The following is a 25,000-nucleotide window of genomic DNA, read 5'->3' as shown; positions in this document are numbered from 1 at the left end:
ACAATATGTACATCAAAAATTGGTTTAAAGCATCAGTCTGAAACATTGGTCAAATAAAAATACTGTCCAATGCCTTTTCCTTTAAGCAAATATCAGCGAATGCCAACGAGAAAGCAATACCCTGGAGCATCCCTAGTTGATATGCATTAATATTGTTACCCATGGTATCCTCAGAGGTCTCTCTCTCCTTCTGGCCTTCTGATAGGTCCTCTACTGCAGTAACACCATTCAAAAGCTTATGTTGCACTGAAGGGGGTGGAGTTGGGGGAAGAGATGAAGGTGGTGTTGGGGGATTGCTGAGGTTATTCTAATGGAAGGACAAAGAATCTTTTTAGATTAAGCCATGATTTCAACTAATTAATCAAGTGTATCTGGTGCAAATTACAAGCCTGCACAAACATGTACACCCTTCACAAAACAGCTCATGAGAAGGCAAACAGCTCATCAAGACAAAACATTTCAAGTGGAATCACTGAGTAATTACTAACATACAGCATTCACAGATTTACATTCAACAAGAAGTTACCATGTACCTTAGTGAGGAGTTGAGAATAGTAGTCTGGAATATTGTCTATTACTGCATTTCCAAAAGAGCCCTTCAACTGGGTCTTGCCATTAGCTGGGCTGCTACCAAAAGGTGCAAACAAATCCAGGCTAGCAGTTATAGAAGGCTCCATCAAAGGAAGAAGAGAGAGTCCCTGTTGGGGGGGGTTGAAAAATAAGGTTTGAAAAATAAATAAATGAAAAAATACATGAAAGTTAATGGATTATCTACTGAGAAGTGGATAATAATGCAACAAAATACAGACTCATGAGTAAAACACACATGTAGAAAATAAGCAGTATTTTTTGGTTGGTGTAGTGAGCCTGTAGCTGTTTCCAGATTATTATGTGTGGTTTTACTACTGTTTCATTAGCTGCGCTGTCATACAAGTTTTCACAGACACTACAGATGATCTAATATGACATTGCGTCGCTGGCACAGGACTACGAAAGCCCATAGCCCTGCAACATCTGTCGACCAACACCTGCCACCTGGACTATATACTGGCCGTTAGTGTGTGTTGCCCTGGTATGAGTGAATCAGACTACAGTGTTGCTGGAGTATTTAACCACTGTGTCCACTCACTGTCCACTCTATTAGACATACCTACTTTGCTGGTCCACTTTGTAGATGTAAAGTTAGGGACAATGGCTCATCTGTTGCTGCACAGTTAGTCATGCTAGTCCTTCCACAGTGGTCACAGGACGCTGCCCATGGGACACTGTTGGCTGGATATTTTTGCTTGTTTGCTTGTTTTGCTGTGACACTGCTATGTCTGATTCACTCGTACCAGCGCAACACACACTAACATGCCACCACCATGTCAGTGTCACTGCAGTGCTAAGAATAATCCACCATCCAAAAAAATACCTGGTCTGTGAACATCCTGTGGGGCTCCTGACTAGGGATGCATGATAAATTATATTTTTATCATTATTATTATGAGTTTCTGCAATGAACAAATCGTTAAGAGCAGTGATGAAAGAACAGAACCTCATACAGACAGTGCCAGAAAGATGTTATTACATTGCAACCCACATATGCAGAGCTCAAGTCCGTAAAAGCCTGTAAAAATCCATCAAACATTAGGATTGTGCCCATATCCAGTACTGTAAGTGTGAGAAGCAGATATGACTGTCTCAACATACTTCATAATGAAAAAAAAAAAAAATGTATTCGTTCTTGTGTGCCTACACAAAATATATATCTGTTTTTGTAATCTTTTTAGCAAAGCTGTTGAGGTAATGCTAACAGTTTCTCAGCCTTTCAGTGCACAAAAATGTGCTTGCAGCTCTGATACAAGTAGTTGTTAGTATTTCATTTTCCTATTTTGCACAATAGGGAATGGTGCTTTTGTAATTTTCTATTTTGCTAGCTTAAAATGAGAGGTTAAATAGTTTGTCACATCAGAGGCACACTACTCTAATAATAATAATTCATTACTTCTCATATCATTATTGTGATATCTAACAGCTTTATCAAACACTGCACTGTATGTCTATATCGTACAGCCCTAGTCCTGACCACTGAAGAACAGAGTGAAAGAATGCTACAGCATGCAGAGAAACAGATGAATTACAGTCTGTAATTGTAGAATTATAAAGTGCACCTATATGGTAAGTGGAGCTGATTAAATGGACAATGAGTGTAGATACAAGGAGGTGTACTTAATGGTCAGTGTATGTGTTGGTGTGTGTAAAAAACAAAAAGTATAGGTCATTACTTGTTTAAGCTGCTTCATTATTGCTTCAGTTTTTCCAACCTCGTCTTTTTTAGTCTTCTTCCTTGAGTTTGGCCCACGATCTCCAGCTTTTGGAGTACGCTTTGACTTTGTTACAGGAGCTCTCTTCGTGATTGACTGGAGATCCTAAAAGCAATAATGATTAGATTTTAAAAGTATATTCTATGTCACCATCACCTCACATAACCTATTTTTGTGCTTGCTTTTACCTCCATGTTGCGTGGTGTCCCCTGAAGTTTTTGCTCCAACATGGCCAGCTTGCTGTTTATATGACCATTTATTTCATTGTGGATACCATCAGACGGCCTCTGGGATGCCACCTGAAGGTTCTTAGTTCGAAGGAGCTTCTGCAAAAGCTGTTGGCCTGTCTCTGTTCTGGGAGTTTGTGCTGCAGAGTCTCCTGGTGGATTTCCAGGGCCAGAGACAGAGTTGACAAAACCACTGGCATTACTGGTACTGATTATCTCACCAGTTATTTCTCGCTTAATAGCAGGAGAGGGGACCTCTTGACCCCCTCCTGAGTCACACTGAACCTCTCTGGGTTCCTGTTTTATGTTTTGCAGTGTGATCTTGCATAGCTCAGCTTCACTACTCATTGGTGTTGAATGTACTTCACCCACTATTGCTGAAGTTGATGGCTGTGTCAGGTTCTGCATTGACTTAGGGGAAGGACCATTAGGTGGAATACCATGTGTTTCAGAACCTAGGACCTGTGGCTCTGACTTGAGACCTGATAAATCGTTTGGAGTTTTAGCTGTTGGAGATCTTAGTGGTGAGGCTGCTAATGCTCCAACACTGCTAAAAGGACTACATTTTCCAGCACTGCTTTTCCCAGGTGAAAGGTGGGCAGGCAGCGAAGGAGTGCCTGAATCACGTTTATTAAATGACGCAGGACTTGATCCAGCTTCTTGAATGGAAGAGGCATTCGGAGAACCAACATGAGAAGGAGAGGCCTGAAAAGGGCTAAGAGCTGTCACCCCATGAGACTGCTGGCCCGGTGGAGTCTGACGCATACCCATTATTTGTCTTTGCTGACTAGAGAGGGGGCTGCCAGGAGAACCTTGACCCATAAGCTGGCGTGGAGACATTGGTCTTGTCATTTGACCGAGTGGCGTTGCACGAATCTGACCCATCATTGGTCGTGTTAAAGGTACCTGACCTCTCATCATTGGGTGCTGCTGTTGCTGCATCATCTGTTGCTGTTGGTGGGTATTACTGATATATTGAGGTGAGGTTCCTTGTGGTGTTTGGTGGTGCTGCAATGATCCAGTATCTTGAAGATACTGAGGAGTCATGACTAAGGACTGGCCCGTTGCTCCTTGTTGCTGTGGAGATCCAGCTGGTCCCTGCTTACCAACAAATGCATAGGGATGTTGTTGCTGTGCCTCAAGCCCTGGCAACCTTGGGCCAACAGGTTGACCTTGTGGACCTTGAGGACGCATTTGGGCCTGTGTTTGTGCCTGCAACCTCAGTAACTGGCCCTGGTGCTGCGCCTGCCGCTGAGCAATCATCGCCTGAATTTGCTGTAACTGCTGATTAGGAGTCAGATGACGGAGCTGAGGATTTTGTGCAATGATGGCCTGTATGTTGATAGGAGTTCGGCTTTGTCCAGGGGGAGCCCCTGGCCTTGGAGTCATCATTACTTGTTGACCTCTATTCATCTGCTCAAGCATAGCTTGCTTCTGCTGCTGGGCCAGTAGATCTTGTTGCAGATTTTGATTTCCAGACATTATAGACTGGTTCTGGCCAGTCTGCTGTCCTGGCATGACCTGTAGATCTTGTCCAACATTCTGACCTATCTGTTGTTGCTGCTGGGCCACAAAACACATCTGTTGATTTTCCTGTTTCACCTTGTCTGTATTAAGGGAGTTCTGCCTCTGAAGAGCAAGTTGCAGCTGTTGCTGCTGTTGTACTTGTTGTATTCCAGCCTGCTGATTATTTGCGTATGTATGTTGCACTGGGCCAGGATTGTGTCCTGATTGCTGCTGTGTTGCCTGCTGTGGTTGAGTAATATAAGCAATTGATGGTTGTTGCTGTCCAGCTGCTCCCTGCAGATCTCCACTTGGTCCTTGTTGCTGTATCTGGATTGGAGTTGAGGGTCCACCACCCTGCTGAGGTGGGGTTTTAGGGCTGAGGATTCCTTCTTTTGCAGCAGAATTCTGGACATCTTGACAGAGACCTGGAACTCCCTGCTGCAAATTTTCAACATTCCCTTGAATGTTGCTTGAGGGAGGAGTTCCTTGTGTTCTTGGTGGCTCTGGTGGGCCTACTTGTGTTGGTTGTCTCTGTTGTGAAACTTGCTGCTGTTGGAGCTGAGCAAGGTTCTTTGCTGTATTCTGCTGTTGCTGAGAAAGAAGCATACGCTGTGCCAAAATGCTCTGCTGCTGAGGTGTAAGTTGGGATTGCGACCCTCTAAGAACATGCTGTGGTCCATCAAGCCCCTGTTGACCCATCAAACCCTGAGGTCTCTGAAGCTGCTGCAAAGTATGATTTCCAGCTATGCTTTGTTGGCCAGCAATCATATTTTGATTCTGGGCTATTGGCTGCGGCATAAGATTCTGCTGTGCCTGTCCGACTGCCTGGTTCCCCATCATACCCTGAGGAACCTGCATTAGGCCTGGTTGATGTTGTTGGTTAGATATTAATCCTGGTGGTAGATTTGGCTGCTGCTGCCCCATTACTGTGTTACTCATCAAAGGCTGGGGTGGCTGACCACCCATAGGCCCTGCCTGCTGACTCATAACACCCTGCTGCTGACTCTGATGCGGCACAGGCTGCTGACCAATCATAAACTGCTGCTGCTGCTGCTGCTGCTGCAGTTTCTGAACCATTTGCATCCTTTGCTGTAACTGTCGTTCTTGAAGAAGTCTTGGGTCCTGTCCTTGTGCCCCAGTGCCTTGTGGAAAGAATCCACCAGGTGTACCAGGTGGTACATTGCCAAGTGCTGCAGGATGAGGGGGCTGGGCTCCAGGAAATGGATGCACTTGTGGCATTCTAACCGGCATACCACCTGGAGGAATGCCTCCAGGTACTTGAGCCATCATTGGTCCCCCTTGTTGGCCCATCATCATCTGCCCAGGCATCTTAGAAAGCATGTGGGGCCCTGGGTTGGAAGGACCAGGTGCCAGCATTGAGGTGCCCTGTTGATGCTGTTGTTGCTTACTTCTGTACTCAGCAATCAAATTTGTGTGCTCCTTCTGCTGCTTACGTACCTAGAATTAAAACACCTGTTAGAACTATCTCTGGCACACATACAACACACTTCAGGTATATGCTATGCACCTGTTGGTATGAACACAGCACATCTGCTCACCTGATCTAACTGTTTCTGGATCTTACTTTGTTCTTCAGTGACCAATTTCAATTTCTCAGCATCTGCTTCTGCAAATTCACGTCCTGCTTTCTTGGCAGTGCGTTGCTTAGCACACAGAGCTTTGCGGGACTTGCGGTGCGCTCCTATTTGCTCCTCTAAGAACTTTAACTGCATCTGCAGCAACTGCTGGGTGTGCACAAGCCACTCTTCATATTGGTGCTGCTCAGCATCATCTATTGTGCAAATGGATTTCAATATAAAGTTAAACAGAAATTAATGCCATTCATTGAACTTATTTTACTAAAAAGATGTACAATGTTTGATATAATAAATCTTTACGGAAGAAATCATACATACTGATGATGCCTTGGACAAACTGAGGAGGATTAGGTCGTGTTTGAGCCTGGTCACTGCTTTCCCCATCCTGAAAACAAACACAAAAAAGTGGAAAGATCTTCAATAATCATTGAAATCAAAATACTGGAAACTAAATCTGATGGAAATGCCACTGACATTAGATGATCCAGGTCCAAGGTGAGCCTGAGTTTCTACACTTCCTGGAGCTGAGGTTAGCCTCTGAGCCAAGAGAGATACTTGTTGCCTGAAAAGATTAGAAGACATGTCTTAAAATAAATCACTGTTCATGGGGAAAACAGCAACCTATAGTGTCCTGACAAATTAAAAGAAGTACCTGTTGATCCCAGGAGGTACACCCATGGGGTCTTGAGTCAACACCCTTTTGATGCCTTTCAGGGCCACCATTTTTGCCTTGGCAATAGGGTCCATAATGTCATCAGTCATAAATTTCTCTAGATCTAAAACAACATAAAGAAACAAAAGACAAGTGAAGATGGAGAAGGTAGTTCAAAGTTGTACAAAAGGCACAAGACACGAACATACCTTTATCTGGAAAGAAGTTACTAGGGAGGGTTGGTTGTTTTGGAAGGTGTTGAGGTGGTGCCGCTTGCTGTTGTGGATTAAGACCAGGGTGAATGCTGCTTGGCTGACCACCTCGCATTATGCCTTGTGGCTGTCCCATTGCTATATGAGGTGGTGGAGGCATAGCTGCACCAAGGAGCCTCTGCTGCTGAGGTGGCAGCATGTGAGGTGGCCTTGGCACCATTCCAGGTTGACTCACAAGACCCTGAGGTGGACGATGATGGGGCAGCATAATCTGGTTCGTTCCACCAGGAGGTTGTTGCTGATTCTGAAGATTATGAAGATGACTGCCCAAGCCTCCCTGTAAAGCATTCAACTGTTGCTGTTGCTGCTGTTTCTGCAGCTCTTTCTTTTCATGCTCCAAGAGGTCTTGAATCAGTAAAGGCAGTTCACTTGCCTCCAAAGAGCTTTCCACTTTGTCAAGATCAACTGCAGGTGAGTGCTGGCCTTCACCATCTGGCAAACTAAGGTGATCTTCACCAAGGTCTGAATGTGATGTGGGTGCTTGAAAAGGCAGAGGATCAGCTTGGGTAGGAAGAGGAAACGGCACACCCCCTAAGCGTACAGTGTTCAGTGAGGCAGATGTATTCTCTGGCTGAGCTGAGGTCTTGGACGATGTTCCACTAAGAAGCAAGGAGACAGCCTCTCGCATCTCATCTTTAACCACAGTCTGTGCTGACTGCTGCTGCTCAACCAAGCCTTTCTCTTCAAGTTTTATAGAAGAGAGTCCACTTGTATCCGAAGACTCTGTCTTGAGGGGATGAGAAACACTGGAAGATATGCTCTCAGTTTTCGAAGGAGGCTGTGTGGAAGCTGCAAGTGAGTCCTTAGCAATTAAACTAACCTTGGGTTTCTCTTCTATCTTAATGTCTGTGGTGATGGAGGGACCTGAACCTTCACCTTCTGCTTCAACAAGTCGCAGCTGGTCTGAAAAAACATCCTTAGGGTCACCCTGATCAAGTTCAGGGTCAGTGTATGCTAGTAAGTCAAATTCATCACTATTAAGCAGGTCATCCAAATGGGGATCATTTGTTTCAAGGTTGTCAAGGTTCCCTAAATCATCATCCCCCTTATCAGGATCCAAGTCAAGAGCAAGGTCATCTTCATCCTCTACTCCAGCTTCTGCTCCTGCATCACCTAATTCTTTGGTAGCAAAAGGGTCTTCAAGGTCATGCTCTGGTAGGTCAACAGGCTCCTCTGCAGACTGTTCTCCTACAGTGTTAGTCTGAGAACCTTGTTGCTGAGTGGTTGAATGGGAGGAACCAGGTTTGTTTGATTGTGTAGTTGGCATCTGCTGGGGCTGTAGTTGGGACTGAGGTTGAGGAACACTGTTCTGCTGAGACATTAATACGCCTAGACTAGGTTGTGGCAGCCCAATTCTGGGATCTTGCCCACCTTCTGTCTGTGTATCAACAGAGGGTGGCACAAACGGAGCAGCCACTTCCTGCTGTGGTATAAACAAACGTGGGCGGGGCTGAGATGCCCTTGGCAAAAACTGGGGTGCCAGTGGTCTGGCATTATGTTTCAGTTCTATAAACTGTGGTGGAGGTCCAGAAGCACAGGCTTGCATTGTCTCTGTTCCAGCACCTTGTGCCACCGCAAGGGGATTAGGCATACCCTGTATCCCCTGCATACTGAGGGGGTTGTTTATAGGAGCATTTAGGTGGTGTCTGGGCCCAATTTCCAACATGGAAGGTTGGGGAAACCTCCGTGGACCAGGTGTCTGACCATGCCACTGTGCAGGAAAAGGTGGACAAGGATACATCCCCTGAGGAATATTAGGTCCAGGTTGCCTATGGACAAATGTTTGACATTTAAAGTTATTAATCAAGTTTCAACAAGAATGTGCTTGCTTAAGAACTACATACAGACATGCAATGTAAAAGAAACTAAAATCACACCTTAGTACATTAGGGTCCAAGACACCAGGTGTTCCAGGAGGAGGTGGCCGGCACAGCTTTTCATCTACTGTTCCCATAGGTAGAGGCAGCTTGCCAGTGACTGCTACCTGAGCAACAGGTGCTCTATCCTAATTGACATATTATAATGATAGTATTTTCAGTAAAAGACAAATAAAAGATCAAAATCATATCCTAATATTACACAGAAAGACAAAGAAACCATATTTTTAAAAAATTTGTTTCTCTATCCATTTCTTGCTCCATAGATCATTACAGAAATACCTGTGGGTAAGGAGGTGGTGCACGCTGGGATTTCTCTTGATAGACTGCCACTTCCCCTTCTTGCCAATTTGGAGCATTAGTATTAGCTGCAGTTGCCTCTTTCTCTTGACGAAGCGAGTTCCTCTGCATTTTCTGTCTAATCAAAAATTCTCTAAGTCTCTGCCTCTGCAATGAAGAAAAAACAAAAAAAACAAAAGTACAGTTGATAAAACTTGATTACACATGAGTGACAACTCTCTACCACTAAAAGCTGTACCACTATACCTGTCTGTGCTTTTCAAGCTCTGATGGGCTAAGGCCAATAAGAGATTGATCCTGACCAGCTGACGGGTCAGGCAGTTCTTGGGCACTTGGCATGCCTGGCAGAAGGGGTCCATCTGGTGGTCTTACAGAAGCATTGTCTTGATTTCCAGATGCTAGCATTATTCTAGAGTTTAAATCTGCAGTCACACTTTGTGGCTGGGATGATGGTTGCTGGAGTTGAACCTGAGCTTGTTGAGCATTTATCACTTGCTGCTGGCCCATTGCCTGCTGCTGACCGATTTGAAGGCTACCCATGCTGGGGCTGCGACTAAAAGTTGGAGGTCCAGGTGATTTTCCAGTGAGTGGATCTCCTACAGAAGGTGAACAAGGAGGCTGCTGGCTAGGATGAGGTGAGCCTCTAAAGGAAACCTCGGTGGCTGCTGAGGTTGGGCGAGGAGGTTTGTGCTGTGAGGTAAAAGGGTCTCTGGACTGAGGCCGCGAGGGGGGCCGAGAGTAAGGATCAGGAGACTGAAAGCGTGGGGTAGCTGGTGACTGTACAGAATGTCCATCATTAGAGAGGGCTCCTGGAGTAAGTGGGGACTGTGAACTGCCTTGTGACTGAGGGCTAGAGGCCACTTTTGTATAACATTCTTGCTGGGGTACAGGCAGTCTTTGGGGCAAGGGAGAAGAACAGTCTCCTGACTGTGGCCGAGGTGTGAGAGGAGGCTGGCTACATGGATCAGAAAATGTAGAGGGAGACTGACGATAGTTCTCCGGAGGATGACCAGGTGAGGCAACAGCAGGAAGTGGCGCAGATGAGCTTCCAACATCCCCTTGATGCATACGTGGTGTCAATGGAGCTTTGAACAAGCCATCTCCAGCGTCCAGCATGCTGGCAGGAGAACCAGTGCCTAGCTCATGTCGACCAATAGAGGCACGGGGAGAAGGGGCACTCATATCTGTCCTGTTTTGCCCCATTCCAGCTGGAGAAGTTACAGAAGAGGGAGATGGAGATGAAGTATAATCTTGTCGGCCAATTCCCTGTTGGCCACGAAACAGGTCCCCATGGTGAGTCATGTGGTGTGGGGAAAACAAAGGTGAGTCTCCAGTCCCACTAGCTTTGGGTTGAGGACTCTCAGGAAGGCCTACTGGTTCCTGAGAAGCCTGCTGGGGCTGGGATGGAAGGACTTGCTGTTGAGGTTTAAAGAACGGGTCTACGTGGTGAGCCTTGCGAGGCATCCCTGTCTGCACATCTAGGGAACCAAGACTAGCTGGCCGTCCCTGAGGAGCACCCTGTGGGCCAGGTAAAGGGAAACCTGAGGAGGCCTGCAGGGGACTGGAGGAAGGCTGCGAGTATGGAGTGGATGGCTGAGACTGAGCTTGTGGGGACTGAGATGGAAGCTTGGAAAAAGGGTCTGTCTGAACACTTGATGAGCCTGAACCCTTCACAGATCCATCTGGGAAAAAGGCTGAAGATGCTGTATCTGGAGTAAAGGGAAATGGGCTCTCAGCAGAACTAGGCTGAGAGGGGGTAGAAAGAGATCCGGAGGGTGGAGGAATTTGAAGGTGTAAACTGGGGCGCTCTCCTTTTACTCGAACTGTCTCAGTTTTTATCGGCCTTAACACCTGACTTTCCGCCTGCTGTGGAGAGAAATAAAGAAAAGAGCTGAACATCAGTAAACATTATGCCTTTATTTTATACAAACACACATACATATACATACATACACACACATACACATATACATATATATATATATATATACACACACACACACACACACACCCCGGCCACTTCATTAATTACACCTACCTTGTATCTACGCTCTTTGTCACTCATTTATCATATTCCCTTACCATATAGGAGCAGTCTGTTCTACAATCACAGACTGTAGTCCACTACTGTTTCTGTGCATAATTTCTTGGCTTTCTTTTACCATATTCTTCAATGGTAAGGACCCCCACAGTACCACCACAGAGTAGGTATTATTTGGGTAGTGGATCATTCTCAACACTGCAGTCTCATACAGCGACGTGTCAGCAACGAGTGGATCAGACAACAGTGCTGCTTAAGTTTTAGACCCACTCTCTAGTCTCATTAGTGGTCACAGGACACTGCCCACAGAACGCTGTTGGCTGAATATTTTTGGTTGGTGGACTGTTCTCAGTCCAGCAAAGACAATGAGATGTTTAAAAACTTCAGCAGCACTGCTGTGTCTGATCGACTCGTACCAGTGCAATACACTAAAATGCCATCACCACATCAGTGTAACCACAGTTAATACTTGTTCAGTAGTGATGATTCAATGTATTATTTCCATGTTTAATAATTTGTTTCAATTTATAGCAGAGGTGCACAGCACAGTGTTGTAGTTCACCTACTCAAACACAGTAAACCTGGCAATTAACAGAAAAATGTAATTGTGTTTGAGCAAGTTAATCACCAAACTGTCTCAGCATCTCAGCTACACTGAACAAATCAGTGAGTGAGGACACTCAGCGTCCCCATGCTAAGCATAGTTTAACAGTCACAACTAGAGCTGAAAAATAATTTATATTTGCTTATTTCCATATGTATGAATGGAGATTCTCTTACCTACAACTTAAAAACTCTTACTTGTCTACAGTTCAATTCAGTTAAAAGAAACAGGGAGGTTTTGTGAAACTGGAGCTGGAGAGAGTTCTTGTAAAATTTATGCAGCCTTTAGCAACGGAGGTCTGACATGGTGATCCATCGCTGGAAAATAATGAAGTTTTAGTTGTTGTAGTCAGCTCATTTCATAACGCTGTTCTTTATTTCTAGGTATTCTTATGCTTATTTTGTATTTTCAATACCACACTTGCAATGCCTACTACAGTTTCAATGCCCATTTCCCTATCAGGCCTGAAATCATAGTTCTGTGTTGATCTCTATCCCTTGGTTTTGTATTTATATTAAAAAGTTGGGACTCACCTTTAAAATGAACTTTGTCAGAAATTCACAAGAACGTTACAGGATTCTGTTTGGGTCTAAAGAGGTTAATGAAGTGGCCAGTTGTGGTGTGTGTACATGTGTGTAAGCAAGTATAAATATAATTTTTTTAATGTATTTTATATATAAAACTGTACCTTCTGTGCCTTGCTGATCCTCTGAGCTGCTCTGTTATCTTTGGCCTTTTGCTGGATGAAAGGAACAAAAATAAAGATAAGTTCAACGTTTAATGAGCAATCTATAATAATCTCTAAGGATGTTAATATGATCAGCACTTACCAAAAAGGGAACCTTGTCAGCAGCCGATACTTTCCTCCAAATTTTCATTATCTGCTTGCAGCGACTGGCCCAATCTGTCAAATAAACAATTTTTACAGTGCAGTAGTTTTACATAAAACAGTTGACACAATTTTTATCTCAATTTTGTAGATACAAAAATAATTAACATATATTTAATTTTGTCTTGAGTTAATTACGAACCAGGGTAGTCTTGCTTGAGGTTAGGGAAATTGATGTTAGCATAGAGAACAGGTGAAATTGTAGACAGATTTCCAAGCTCCTCATCTTTCTCCCAACGCTGCAGACTCCGCTGATTATATGAGAGGCCATCACCTTCCTGTTCAGTAGGAGTTGGGGGAGTGGAAGGAGTAGCTGGAGTAGATGGTGTTGCCCAAGGGCTTTCATCATCCTGCTCTGGACTGAAAAGTCCACCTCGATCACTGGGGAAAATGGAGTGATACATAAGTATAATAAGATATCAGTTGAACAGTTTGTAATTGCAGAAATTTTCCATGCCTTACCGCAGATCAAAAAACGGAGACTGGGAAAGTCCTTGAAAGGACTCCATCACATTAGCTGAGGGCAACGAGCCAGACAAGGAAGCACCTGTAAAGGAATAATCATGGTCAGGTTAAACTCCCACGTCAGTTCTAAGTAAAACTGAGCAGGTGTACATAGAGTTTAGTCATACCTGAAATGTTTCTTTGGGGCAAACCACTGCGATTTGACTCCTCTTCTAAAACAGGTTTTATGCTAGCCTGAACTGTCCCACTTAGAGAACTCCCCTCCGAAGGTCCAAGTACCTTTCGGAAGAACTGCTCAGAGTCCTGATTTTCCGTCCCCTGTGGAAGACCTGGACCAAAAAAAACAACAACCTTTAAATCATTAGTAATAAGTTATGGCTTAACAAGAAGTTACATGCAAGAATTTAGTAAACAGCCTTTACCTTCGCTCTTCTGCACGCCAGATCCAGGGACATCACCTAGACTCTGATCTTTGAGAGATGACTGCTCACTTGCTCCAGGGACCACTGAAACATAATGCAAGAAACGTAAGATTTTTTTCCTAAAAGCCCATGTTTTAAAAACCTCATTTAAGCAACCTACCTTTTAAGTCTCCTGTAGGCTTTGGGCCATCACCCTCTTGTTTAAGCTGCAGTGAGCCACCAGACACTCGGTCTCCAACCTCTACTACAACAGTAAGCATGGGAAAAGAAAAGATCAGGTAAACTACACTTAACATACTACTTTTAAATATTCTTCATATTATAGAGCTTTTCCTTACCTGATTCCGGAACTGCAGGCCTTGCTCCAGGAGCAGGTAATGGGGGTCTCAGAAGGCCCTGAGAAGGTCTCTGTGCCGGAGGAGCAAGAACAGCCCTTTTACTCTGGTCAAGCAATGTTTTTCCAAAAAAAGCTTCCTGAAGGTATGCAGGAAACATATCCTCCAACTTGCTCTTCTTTCTCCCCCTCCGCTTTTTGGCTTGCTCACCCTCTCCTTCTGCTGCCCTAATATCAGGTGGATCCATGTCAGGATGAGGGCCTTAGTGGGGGGAAAAAAAACATATATATAAGTTTATATGCCTTGGTTTCATTTATTTACACTCTTAGTAGTTAAGGGCTGGTTCCACTTGCCTTCCTCAAGCTTTGTCTCCGTTGTCTGTCCTTCAGACACACCTTCACCAGACCCAGGCAAACTCAGACTCTTTCTCATCCGTGTGTGACATTTTCTCTGCCGTACCATAAACCCACCAATACCTACAAAGGAACATGATGTGTCTTTCTGTGCTAATGATAATTAAAAAAATAATAATACCAAAATGAAGTGACAGTCCTAAGGAGCTAAGGTACCTGGCCGGTATGGTTTGCGTTTCCTCTTCTTTCCTTCATCTGTCTCCTCTGCTCCGCCTTTAAGAACCTCACAGTCAGCCATGCCCTCTGCAACTCCATCTACCCCAGGCTCTTTATCCACACCTCCATCTCGGTCTGGGCTTCCAGGAGCTTCCAGTTTAGATTCACACTCCATTAACTCAGCAGAGCCTGAGGATACAGAGATGCTGATTTATTTGCAAGAAAACACACATTAAAAAAGTGGAAAATACCATGTATTAGTTTATTACTCCAAAATCCAACATTTACAAGTAGCAATGCAAAAGTTTCTCTCACAAGTAGGTTTAAAGATACTGTCCACCAAAAAACAAAGCATAACAAAAGGTTTTAAATATTTGAGCATAATCTGTATAGATAAACTTCCCATAGTAAATTTCCAGTTACTAAATAAAAGCATGTATACACAGCATGTTTACCAATCAATCTCACTGCTTTAAAAATCATTGTGTCCATAAATAAAGCCTACAAATCATTTTTTTGGTTCACTGCAATAGAGAAAGGAGGGCTAATGAAAACTATTATTTCAATAATCTATTAATGAGTTTAACCAATCAATTAATCTAACACAGGGGTCAGCAACACACGGCTCTTTAACTGCCCCGTTGCAGCTTCCCAGCTGAGTTAGATTTTTAGGTAAAAATAAAATCCTCCTTGGCAGTAAAATCAAGCTCTGCTGATCGGTCCAACACAGTTTTAACAATAAAAGGTCTTAAACGCTGGAGTTAATGTATAACTGTTAATTCACCCTTTAACTCCGAAGGTAGGCGCAGAGACTGCTGGTCACACAGCAACAAAGACAACAGTCTCTCCTAGTTAGTAGCTGACAAAAAGGCAAAGAGAAAGATTTAAGACGAATGGACCTATTTGCATTTATAAGCACTCCAGCTGGTTTCCGGATACGTTTAATCTGCAACAAGAAACTGTCAAACACTAAAGAGTCGCGAAGCTGAAGTCAGTTTCTCGCTCCCCAGCTTCTTGTTCTAATTTTCCCATTCCACCTTAAATGGTGCAACAGTTAGCTACATAGTGAAGTACATTCTGGCGCCTCAGGCACCATTTAAGGTGGAACGGGAAAATTCGAACAAGAAGCTGGAGAATAAGGAGTTGACTTCAGCCTTGTAAAAAGTCAAACGCTGAGAGACATTTTACAAGAAACTATTCTACTCTTTCCGAAAAGTTTCCTGCGGAAGAAGCGAGAAAAGCGGCTATAGCCGAGCTAAAGCGTAAAGTAAAGCAGAGTAAGTCTGCGTTTTCATTAGTTTATACTTTTAATGTATACTAGGACATTAGCACATACTGAGACATATTTACAGCCAAGATGGTGAAACGTCACTTCAATAAAACGGACATGAAAAATTGTGGCTCCCAAAGTGGTTAGATTTTTGTTGAAACTTGACAAATGACATTTGGGTTGCTGACCCCTGATCTAACAGCTAGTAATGTCCACGGTAATGACTCAAATTACAACACATTTTCTTACTTTCTTATTTTTTACACTGTTTTATTTAAGTCTATATTTGTATGATATACAGTTTATTCAGTGTCATGCTGAGTAGTGGTTTCTGGCAGTGTAGGAAATATATGCATTTATTGTGGCAAATGAGCATTTGTTGGAATTAAATATTTTTGAGGCAAATAAAAGGTTGCTATCTGCTTAACCTATCTATCAACACCACTCATCACATCATGATTCACATATATAAAAAACACATATAAATGACCTGACCTTTTCCGTCCTCTCCATCACCTTCACCTTCTTTGATCTCAAGGCCATCAGGGGCTCCTTCCATACAAAGCATTCCCAATCGGGAGCGGCGCTGTCTTCGCTTATGCAAGGGAGACATGGAGATGCTTCGAAGCAAAGACATGCCCGTCTCAGTCAGCCAGACACCTTCTAAGCGGTAGAACTGTGGCTCTGGAGAAGCAATATCAAATGAAAGGTCAAAAAACAGGTTTATAGACAATTCCATAGAGGAATGTACTCAATAGGGGGAAAACCTCTCTGGAAAGTTCTAAAACAAGACATACCAGGCTCTTTTATTTTGAAGGCTGACATCATTGGAGACTCCACTGAAAAATTTAAATAAAAAGGTATGAAGCAAGACAGTACACAAAGGAGGAGAGACAAGAATTAACAGGAGTAAAACCAAACAAGCAGACTTTTGCAGCCTATTTTCAAGACACTTACCAACAGGTCTGGGAACAAATGGAGTGCAAGCTGTACAGGCGAAACCTTCATCAGATGCTTGTTCAACTTCATCCTCTGTATAGAGACTTTCACACACAGCATGGACCCATCTGCAGTAGACCAGGAAAGCAACAAAATGAAGTTCCATGGTCTTGTTGTGTTTTTCCAACTTGAAGAAAATAAATCAAAATCACCACATAGTTGACCTGCAGTGGATCTCACCTGTCACAGTGCTGACACTGCAGAAGCAGCTCTTCTTCCATGAAGTTCTCACGACACACAGGACATGTGACCAGACTGGCACAGGGACCGCAGTGATTGTAATTATTCTGCCACTCGCAGTGAAACCCTGGTGAACTGGCTCCACAGTGCATGCAGCATACACACCTATAGGAGACAAACAGGTCTTGTTACTGTACCTTTTTTCCCCCTCATCATCCACAGCAAGCGGTAACAACCAAAATAAATAAATGAACGAATGAATAAATAAAACAGCTCTTTCAGTTGTAAGCACCTCACAAAGATCTAAGGAAGAAGCCACTGAAACAATTAAATTGGCCTATAGCAAAGTGCTTTGCAAAAGAAATTATTAGAAAAATTGCTTGTTTGTTTCTGTGGGGAACTATTTCACAGATTTTACAAGGGACATTAGACAAGTGGTTTGAAAATTACTGTTCATGAGCATCAAGAGCACGCAAAATTTCACAATTACAGGTTTGATACCATTTGGAAACCACATCCTGCTTGCCACGCAGAATACAGCAAAACAACAGAAGCAGAAAAGAAAGGCCTTATTAGCACACTGATGGCCATAGGTTTAGCTATCATGAAAAAAAATTATGAATAACAGAGCCAAAGTACAACTAAAAAAAATTTTTCATTTCCATTTTCATTTTGGTGCACAACTAATAGGAAAAAAAAAACAATTAAAAATAAAAAAATAAAAAACACTAAACAATTACTAATTCTGTCATATACAAATATAGAGAAGTGACTCAGGCAACTGAAAGAAAAAAAAAAAAAAGTTATTTTCTACACAAAGTTATATAGTCATACAGCATTTAAGAGAACAGTGGACCCATTTAGGAAAATGTGAGATACCATTTGCACTTCCAGCCTCCCTTGGGTACAGTGTGTAAGGGTGGATCCAAGCAGTAGGTGTGATAGCTCACATCACAGTCGTCACACAGCAGCAATCGGGAAGGATCAGAGGCCTTCCCACATACCTCACACACGATACACTCAAGACAACGCCAGCCTTTTCTCAACTTCATCTTGGTGATCTACACAGGGAATGGAAAAAGACAGGAAATTTATTGTTAAGGTCCTATTTATTCTCAGCGTACGCTCTCAATGCCAACTGTGGTCAAAGCGGATGGCAGAGCTTACCTTGCTGTTTACGCAATATGGATGATAACATTGAGCACACTGAGCACAAGCTAACAGTTGGCCCTCTTCACCTCGTCCAAAACTGCCACACACTACACACATGTCCTAGCAAGCAGAGAAAGTGAATTCAGATCTTGCAAATTATGACAAAACGCCAAAGCCAAAGATTGAAAGGCAGATTTGCTTTTTACCTGCAGCAAAACAAATTTATCAGTATTGGAGAAGAGCACCACTGTATTCTGCATTGTGTCATCCTCTTCCTCATCTTCCTCTTTGCTAAGTCCAGTGTCTGCAGTCATGGTTTGCTATAACAGTGGCAAAAATGGTTTAGGTCAGACCTGCAATACTTTATTGTGCCTTTACATGGTTTCCATGTACACGTTTAATCACTCACACTGAAAACTTAAAATTGCTTCTGTAAGGCACGTTCAAATACAGCATCTAAAGAGATGTTCTTTCAGATAAAAATCACAACCCAATCCAACCACACTAAAATAAAAGTAAAACTTTTATATATTTGACACAAGCTAGGTACACTAGACAGTTAACCAATACACAGATCTGGACTTTTTTTTTCAAAAAGACCCCTCAGTTCAAAAAGCTGCAAAAAAACACTGCAGACCTCCAAACTTTTAAACATATATTATGGAAAGCAAGTTATAGGGAAAGAACAGAAACAGAACCCAGCATTTATCAAGAGAGATTTAGCATTTACATGGATAGATACATACATACATAAACAATTAATCTACATATACAACCCAGTTTCCAGAAACGTTGGGACGCTGTGTAAAATGAAAATAACAGAATGCAATGACAAACAAATCATTTACACCCTACATATTACATGAAAAAAGTAAAAGACTAGTAAAGTTGTGTAATGCTTTAAAAAAAATAAACTCATCTCACAGCTAATTAGATTAATTGGCAACAGGTCAGTAACAGGACTGGGTATAAAAACAGTATCAACGTTACACAACGTAAAATAGCAAATAACTTTGGCACATATTATCTATGGTACATAATATTATTAAAAGATTGCTGCACCCATAAATGCAAGTTAAAATTCTACCATGTCAAGAAAAAAACATATATAAAGATTCAGAAACGCTGCCGCCTTCTTTGGGCCTGAGTTCATTTAAGATGGACTGAGGAGAAGTGGACACATGTCCTGTAGTTTGACAAATCAAAATGCACCCCGCAGCATCCAGACTAAAGAGGAGAGGGACCATCTGGCTTGTTAACAGTGCAGTTTAAAAGCCAGCATCCATGATGGAATGGGGGTGCATTAGTGCACATGGCATGGGTGACTTGCACATCCGTTAAGGCACCATTAACGCTGAACGATACAAACATGTTTTGGAGAAATATAATGCTGCCATCCAGACATGTTTTTGTAGTAAAAGAGTCTGGGTGCTACACTGACCAGCCTGCAGTCCAGACCTGTCTCCTATTGAAAACATTTGGCGTATTTTGAAACAAAAAAATATGACAAAGGAGACCCCGAACTGTTGAGCAGCTAAAATCCTATATGAAGCTAGAACGAAGAAACATTTAACTTTCAAAACTACAGCAATTGGTCTCCTCAGTTCCCAAACGCTTACAGAGTGTAGTTAAAAGAAGAGGTGATGCAACACAGTGGTAAACACTGTTCCATGTTTTTTGAAACATGCTGCTGGCATCAAAATGGGCATGGATTTTTCAAAAAACAAAATCTTTCAGTTTCAATATTTGATCTGCTGTCTTATGCTATTTCCATTTAAATATAGGGTGTAAATGACTGCACACTATTGAAGTCTGTTTTATTTATATTTTGCACAGCACCCCAACTTTTCTGGAAATGGGGTTGTGCGATAATGGAGTGAAACTCACCAAGAAGGCATCAATGCAAGAAGCCATGGCTTTGAGACGCGATCGCCCTCGTCCTCTTCCACCTCCCCCACCTCGTGGCCTTCGCTTTCCTGGGAAACCACCGCCCCTTCCCTGATGCATTTCAAATTAAAGTCAACCATTAGGTTACACATATCCATGTGTTTTTGTTAGGGATGTCACTACAGATTATAATAATAATGAAGTAACCTAGCAGTTATTTTGAGATAATCAAAATTCACACAGTCACACTGACTTAATGATAAAGGCTTCCCCCTGTTTAGAATGTTCTGATTGCTGCAGAAGGCCAATTTATTATTAAAACTGCAAACTAATCACCAAGCCGACTCATCAAGAACGTAAATTTAAATAGATTTTTTTCCCAACTGAGCAACCTATTTTAATCGAGCAATCATGACAGCCTAATTTTTATATATATATGAAAAAATACAATCTTGCGCTAAACCTACCTGCTTCACTCTTGAGCGACCAGGAGATCCTCTTCGCTTTAGCTTCTCTCCATCAGACTTGAGGGGGTCAAAAGGTAAGGAATCATCAGTCTCAGTGAGCAAGGAATCAGAACGTGGCCTACAAGCCGGCATAACACTGAGGTCTGTAGACAGCATCTGGGAGTCAGCCTCTGCTGGAGAGCCTAGGAAGCCACTGCTGCTCTCATCACCATGGCTGATGTTGGACATTTCATCAAGGAGCAGCTCTGACTTGGTGCCTGCTTCTGCAGCCTCAGCCTCCTGCTTCTGATCACCTTCTGCCTGACTGTCATCTTTAGAATCTTCTAACACCTCCTCTCCACAGTGCTCTTCCTCATCTTCCTCCTCCTCCTCAGACTGACCAGTTCTGTCATCTGTGTCAGAGGCAGAGGGCAGTTCCACTTGAGGAACAGGGGGAGTCCTGTTGGATGCCTCTTCATTAGGCATCTCTGGCTCTGCCTCCTCTGTGTCCATTGCAACAGCGTCCGCCTCTTCCGAAACAGTCGGGGGAGGGATTTGGGAAGGGGAGGAGACTGAAGGGGTTTTTACAGTAACAGTAACAATACTGCTCAACTCTTTCCCCTCCTGAGAACTGGCTTCCTCTTGCAGCTGAACATGACTTTCTGCTTGGGTCTCTGCTACATTAGGTTGGGCTTCCACCATAGTGTTGGTGATGGAGCTAGCAAGGCTGTCTGGAGGTTCCTGAGTGTCCTCGGGCTTAACCTCTGCGTTGACAGCACCATCAGCAACAGATTCATTACAGGCGTCTCTGACTCCATCTTCAGGACCTAGAAAATGTTTTAATTTGATTAAAATGTACAGATACTGACCTTCCTTCAGACTATTTGTGAATAAGTATAAACTGTGCTTTGGATTTTGTGATTACCTGCAACCTCAGCTACAGGGGTCTGCTGCTCTTTGGGGACTTCACTATCCAGGGGTGCACCACTCGGGTCTACACTCATCTCCTGTTGCTGCCCCATAATGCTTTCATCCACTTCTGCTGCCTCAATAACTTCAGCTTCTGTTCCTAAATCAGAACACTCACTGAATCAATTTTACACTGATAGAAATCTTAAGGTAAAAATGCTGACATTTCCAGCAAAATGCAAGAGTTAAATAAAAACTTTTAAAACTAATATTTGTGTGGTGTATGTTTTGTCTACTGTTGATTTGTTTGCATTGCTGTTATGAAGTGATCCTGGGTTTAAAACAACACTATACAAATGTTCCTTCTTATCGTCATCATCATTAAAATTGTGAACAGAAGACATACCCAAGTCCATGGCCTCCTCCAGACCTGCCTTCTCATCCACTTGTGTGCATGACACCTCTGTCTCTGTGACATCGGTAGGTGTTTCTCTGCAGATTAAGCAGATGCATTTCTCTTCTGGAGGCTCAGACAGAGTCGCACACTCACTGTGTACCCATCTATGGAGATATAAAAATACAAGATACAAAATATTTAAATACTGAGCTTCATTCATATCAGCCTCCCAGTATCAACTCTTCCCATACATAGAATCATGTGTTAATCTATAAACAAGGCAATGTAACTGCTTGAAATGGCACTGTGTTTTTCCTGTTTTGCATTATGCTACATTATCACTGAGTCACTGCCCAGTCATGCAAACAGGATTTTACCTTTAACTTTGGGGGGATGTAGAATATATAATCAGGATAGTACCTTTAACTTTGGTGGGGGGGTGTAGAATATAAAATCTACCTCTACTCAACTTTACCAGACTACTGACTGGCCTCTGCCTTCACTTTAGATAGCAACAGTATTAGCATTAATTTACAGCAATCACCTTCATTGACTTACTAAAATTTCAAAATAAAATGGTACTTTGGGATCCTTGAAGAATTCTAAATTGGTCTAAAAAGCTGAAAAAACAGGGCAAAACAAGTAAAGCATAAAAATGCAGGAGTGCCTAAATATATGGCTGTCTATACAGGACAGTAGTAAAAGACTGACAGACAGGAATACTCTGACAGGTCTGTACATACAACCCCATTTCCAAAAAAGCTGAGACATTGTGCAAAACGTAAATAAAAACAAAATGCAAATGATGTGCAAATCATTTAAACCTTATATTTAATTGAAAATTGTACAAAGACAACATATCAAATATTGAAACTAAAAATTTTATTGTTTATTAAAAAATATTTGCCCATTTTGAATTTGTTGCCAACAACACGTTCTAAAAAATGTTAGGACGGGGGCAACAAAAGGCTGGTTAAAAAGAAAAGAAAAAAAAACAAAAAAAAAAACACCACCTGGTGGTTGACCGGCAACAGGTCAGCAATGTGATTCAGTATAAAAAGAGCATCTCAGAGAGAGTCTTTTAAAAGTAAAGATGAGGAAGTGTTCCCCACTCTTTGAAAGACTGCACAAGCAAATAGTGCAACAATTCAAGAAAAACATTTTTCAATATAAAACGGCAAAGATTTTTTCAGAGAATCTGGAGAAATCTCTGTACACAAGGGACAAGGCCAAAAGCAGTATTTGCTGGCCATGATCTTTGGGCCCTCAGGTGGCATTGCTTTAAAAACAGACATGATTCTGTAGTGGAAATCACTGCATGGGCTCAGGAACACTGAGCTGAAAAACACTGTCTGTGAAAATAGTTTGTCGCTGTATCCACAAATGCTAACTGAAAAACTCTTAAACGCAAAAAAGAAACCGTACGTAAACAGGATCCAGAAATGCTGCCACATTTTCTGGGCTCATTAAAAATGGACTGAGGGGAAGTGGAGAAGTGTCTTGTGATCCGACAAATCAACATTTGAATTTCTTTTTGGAAATCATCAACATCTGTGAAGGCACCATTAATTCTGAACGATATATACATGTTTTGGCAACATATGCTGCCATTCAGATGACACCTTTTTCTGAAATCCTATATCAAACAAGAATGAAAAAACATTTCACTTTCAAAACTTCAGCAGCTGGCCTCCTCAGTTCCTGAACGCTTACAGTGTGTTGTTAAGAGATGATGAAACACAGTGGCAAACATGCCCCCGTAGTTTTTTGAAACGTGTTGTTGGCATCAAATTCAAAATGGGCATATGTTTTTCAAAAAAAACAAACAAAAAAAAAACAACACAATTCAATTTCTCAGTTTAAACACTTCATAAGTTGTTTTTGTAGTATTTTCCTTTAAAAATATGGTTTACATGATTTGCTTATCTTTGTATTCTATTTTTTTTTTTTTTTACTTTTTGCACAGCATCCAAACTTTTTTGGAAATGGGGTTGCAAATTTCTTGAGCAGGTAACACTGGCACTAAAATATCTGTAACACAAATTATCCAATCATGCCTTTTACAAGTTGTTTATGCCCATTCTTTTTGCCAGGTGAGGAGAGGAAGACGTACCTGTGGCAGACGGCACAGCGGTGTTGTAAAGGGACCAAGGACTCTGTGACTTTACTGCAAACCCCACACACAGATGTGCGCTGCCGATAACAGTTCTCACACACTGAATAGCTCTCAAACCACTGCTCAGAGCCAGGTAGAGCAAGTCCTCGAGTCCCACAGTCAGTACAGACACGACACCGCTTAAAATACAAAGAAAGAGTGAAACATAAATCTCTGTAGTGACACAATTTACAAAACTATACTTTAACTGCAACTGACTATTCACTCAACTATGAGCAGACTGAAAAGCAATATGCTATATATTTCTTTAGCTGTTAGCCAACTCTTTACGCCCAGTGCCAAGCTTGCATATTGGCACTATTCTGAAGTGTAAGAATTCATGCCTTTCACTAAAGAATTTAAATTGTTTACATAACTACTAAACTGTGCGTGTAACCATTTGGGTTACTTCTGCCCCTACTTCGCATAGACTTCGCTTTCAGCATAGATTTAAAAGTTTCCACAGAGAAGACAATACAGACAATATGATACAAAAGCACAAATGATCTAACTAAAAAGTCTTGCTTGTTCTAGTATCTGTAAAATCTCTGTACTCAGTATGACTAAGGATAAGAAGCTTACAGCGGAATGGAACTTACTCTGCACTTCCAAGAGTCAGGGGGTACCGAGTCCATAGCTGGCTGCAGACAAAAGGTGTGATAGCCCTTGTCACATGCGTCACAGACCAGCATCTTAGAATCTTCCCCTGGTTGCCTAAATATCAAAGAACACATTTGCATTCACAGAACAGGCCAAAAAGTAAGAAGACTATCATATACAGGTTTCCAACCATTAAACTAAAGAGAATAACTGAAGTCACGAAAGAATAATGCGAATTAGGCTGCATTTCCATCAGCTCTGCACAAGAGAGTAAAAATCTCTACTCTTTTGAGAAATATGAATTGAACCTACAGAGAAATCTTTAATGTTGAGCAGCTTCTTGTTGCTGTTTTGTTTCATTTTACATCACAAGACAAAATGCAATACATTAATATGCTTATTATTCAGCTGCAGCACCTTCTGACTGTTTACCACATAATTACACTGTTACATGTTATTCTTTAATAAGATTAACGTACATTTTCATTTCTTCATCAGGCCACTGGTACTTGGCTCTGTCATTTTTCATGGCCACAAAACCAGAAACACCTGATCAGTCATACTAGCATTTACAATGTTCATTTAGCTAATGCATTTTCCAGCATAAATCATCATATTTCTTCAACATATATCATGTTTCAAGTTTTTGTTATTCGAGAACACTACAATATGCCTAAAAATACTTGGAAAGAAATCCAGCTACTGATAAAACTGCACACAGCAGGGCTTGCTCAAACCTACCTGCAGGTTTGGCACACCTTGCACTCTGGGCATTGCCAGCCAGAGCGCTGGAGTGGTGTGGCACTGATCTCCAGGCAGGCATCATGGTAGTGTTGCCCACAGCCCGTACAGTACAACAATCCCAAGAGCTCCCCTGCAGAGTCACACACCGCACAGCGTGCCTCCTCTCCAGCTGAGACACAACAAACCAACAGCCATTTA

At 42.3% G+C, this 25,000-nt stretch overlaps 1 protein-coding gene across 5 annotated transcripts in view; it reads right to left on the bottom strand.

The window, feature by feature from the left end:
- Window positions 1–25,000, bottom strand: part of kmt2d (lysine (K)-specific methyltransferase 2D) — a 40,216-nt gene that overhangs the window by 8,862 nt on the left and 6,354 nt on the right. For 4 of the 5 annotated variants that reach the window (XM_036592350.1, XM_036592353.1, XM_036592351.1 and 1 more), the window contains exons 7-42: window positions 24,800–24,971; window positions 24,058–24,172; window positions 23,417–23,598; window positions 21,313–21,467; window positions 20,923–21,066; window positions 20,019–20,824; window positions 19,552–19,662; window positions 17,871–17,984; window positions 17,680–17,784; window positions 17,392–17,573; window positions 16,513–16,677; window positions 16,291–16,400; window positions 16,131–16,172; window positions 15,829–16,017; window positions 14,064–14,252; window positions 13,848–13,970; window positions 13,498–13,755; window positions 13,320–13,403; window positions 13,160–13,243; window positions 12,905–13,066; window positions 12,735–12,819; window positions 12,415–12,653; window positions 12,214–12,287; window positions 12,072–12,122; window positions 8,985–10,604; window positions 8,721–8,885; window positions 8,439–8,566; window positions 6,499–8,330; window positions 6,290–6,413; window positions 6,112–6,199; window positions 5,956–6,022; window positions 5,599–5,831; window positions 2,495–5,497; window positions 2,268–2,411; window positions 534–698; window positions 160–307 (exon numbers count right to left, since the gene is read on the bottom strand). In XM_036592350.1, the coding sequence (XP_036448243.1) occupies window positions 160–307; window positions 534–698; window positions 2,268–2,411; window positions 2,495–5,497; window positions 5,599–5,831; window positions 5,956–6,022; window positions 6,112–6,199; window positions 6,290–6,413; window positions 6,499–8,330; window positions 8,439–8,566; window positions 8,721–8,885; window positions 8,985–10,604; window positions 12,072–12,122; window positions 12,214–12,287; window positions 12,415–12,653; window positions 12,735–12,819; window positions 12,905–13,066; window positions 13,160–13,243; window positions 13,320–13,403; window positions 13,498–13,755; window positions 13,848–13,970; window positions 14,064–14,252; window positions 15,829–16,017; window positions 16,131–16,172; window positions 16,291–16,400; window positions 16,513–16,677; window positions 17,392–17,573; window positions 17,680–17,784; window positions 17,871–17,984; window positions 19,552–19,662; window positions 20,019–20,824; window positions 20,923–21,066; window positions 21,313–21,467; window positions 23,417–23,598; window positions 24,058–24,172; window positions 24,800–24,971 (11,658 nt within the window). The remainder of the gene's footprint in view (window positions 1–159; window positions 308–533; window positions 699–2,267; window positions 2,412–2,494; window positions 5,498–5,598; window positions 5,832–5,955; window positions 6,023–6,111; window positions 6,200–6,289; window positions 6,414–6,498; window positions 8,331–8,438; window positions 8,567–8,720; window positions 8,886–8,984; window positions 10,605–12,071; window positions 12,123–12,213; window positions 12,288–12,414; window positions 12,654–12,734; window positions 12,820–12,904; window positions 13,067–13,159; window positions 13,244–13,319; window positions 13,404–13,497; window positions 13,756–13,847; window positions 13,971–14,063; window positions 14,253–15,828; window positions 16,018–16,130; window positions 16,173–16,290; window positions 16,401–16,512; window positions 16,678–17,391; window positions 17,574–17,679; window positions 17,785–17,870; window positions 17,985–19,551; window positions 19,663–20,018; window positions 20,825–20,922; window positions 21,067–21,312; window positions 21,468–23,416; window positions 23,599–24,057; window positions 24,173–24,799; window positions 24,972–25,000) is intronic. The other variant, XM_036592355.1, reaches the window with a different exon arrangement.

The sequence above is a fragment of the Colossoma macropomum genome, unplaced genomic scaffold, assembly GCF_904425465.1.
Source record: "Colossoma macropomum unplaced genomic scaffold, Colossoma_macropomum, whole genome shotgun sequence".
Classification (NCBI taxonomy): domain Eukaryota; kingdom Metazoa; phylum Chordata; class Actinopteri; order Characiformes; family Serrasalmidae; genus Colossoma; species Colossoma macropomum.
The sequence above is the reverse complement of the archived record's forward strand: the minus strand, read 5'-3'. Positions and strand labels throughout refer to the sequence as shown.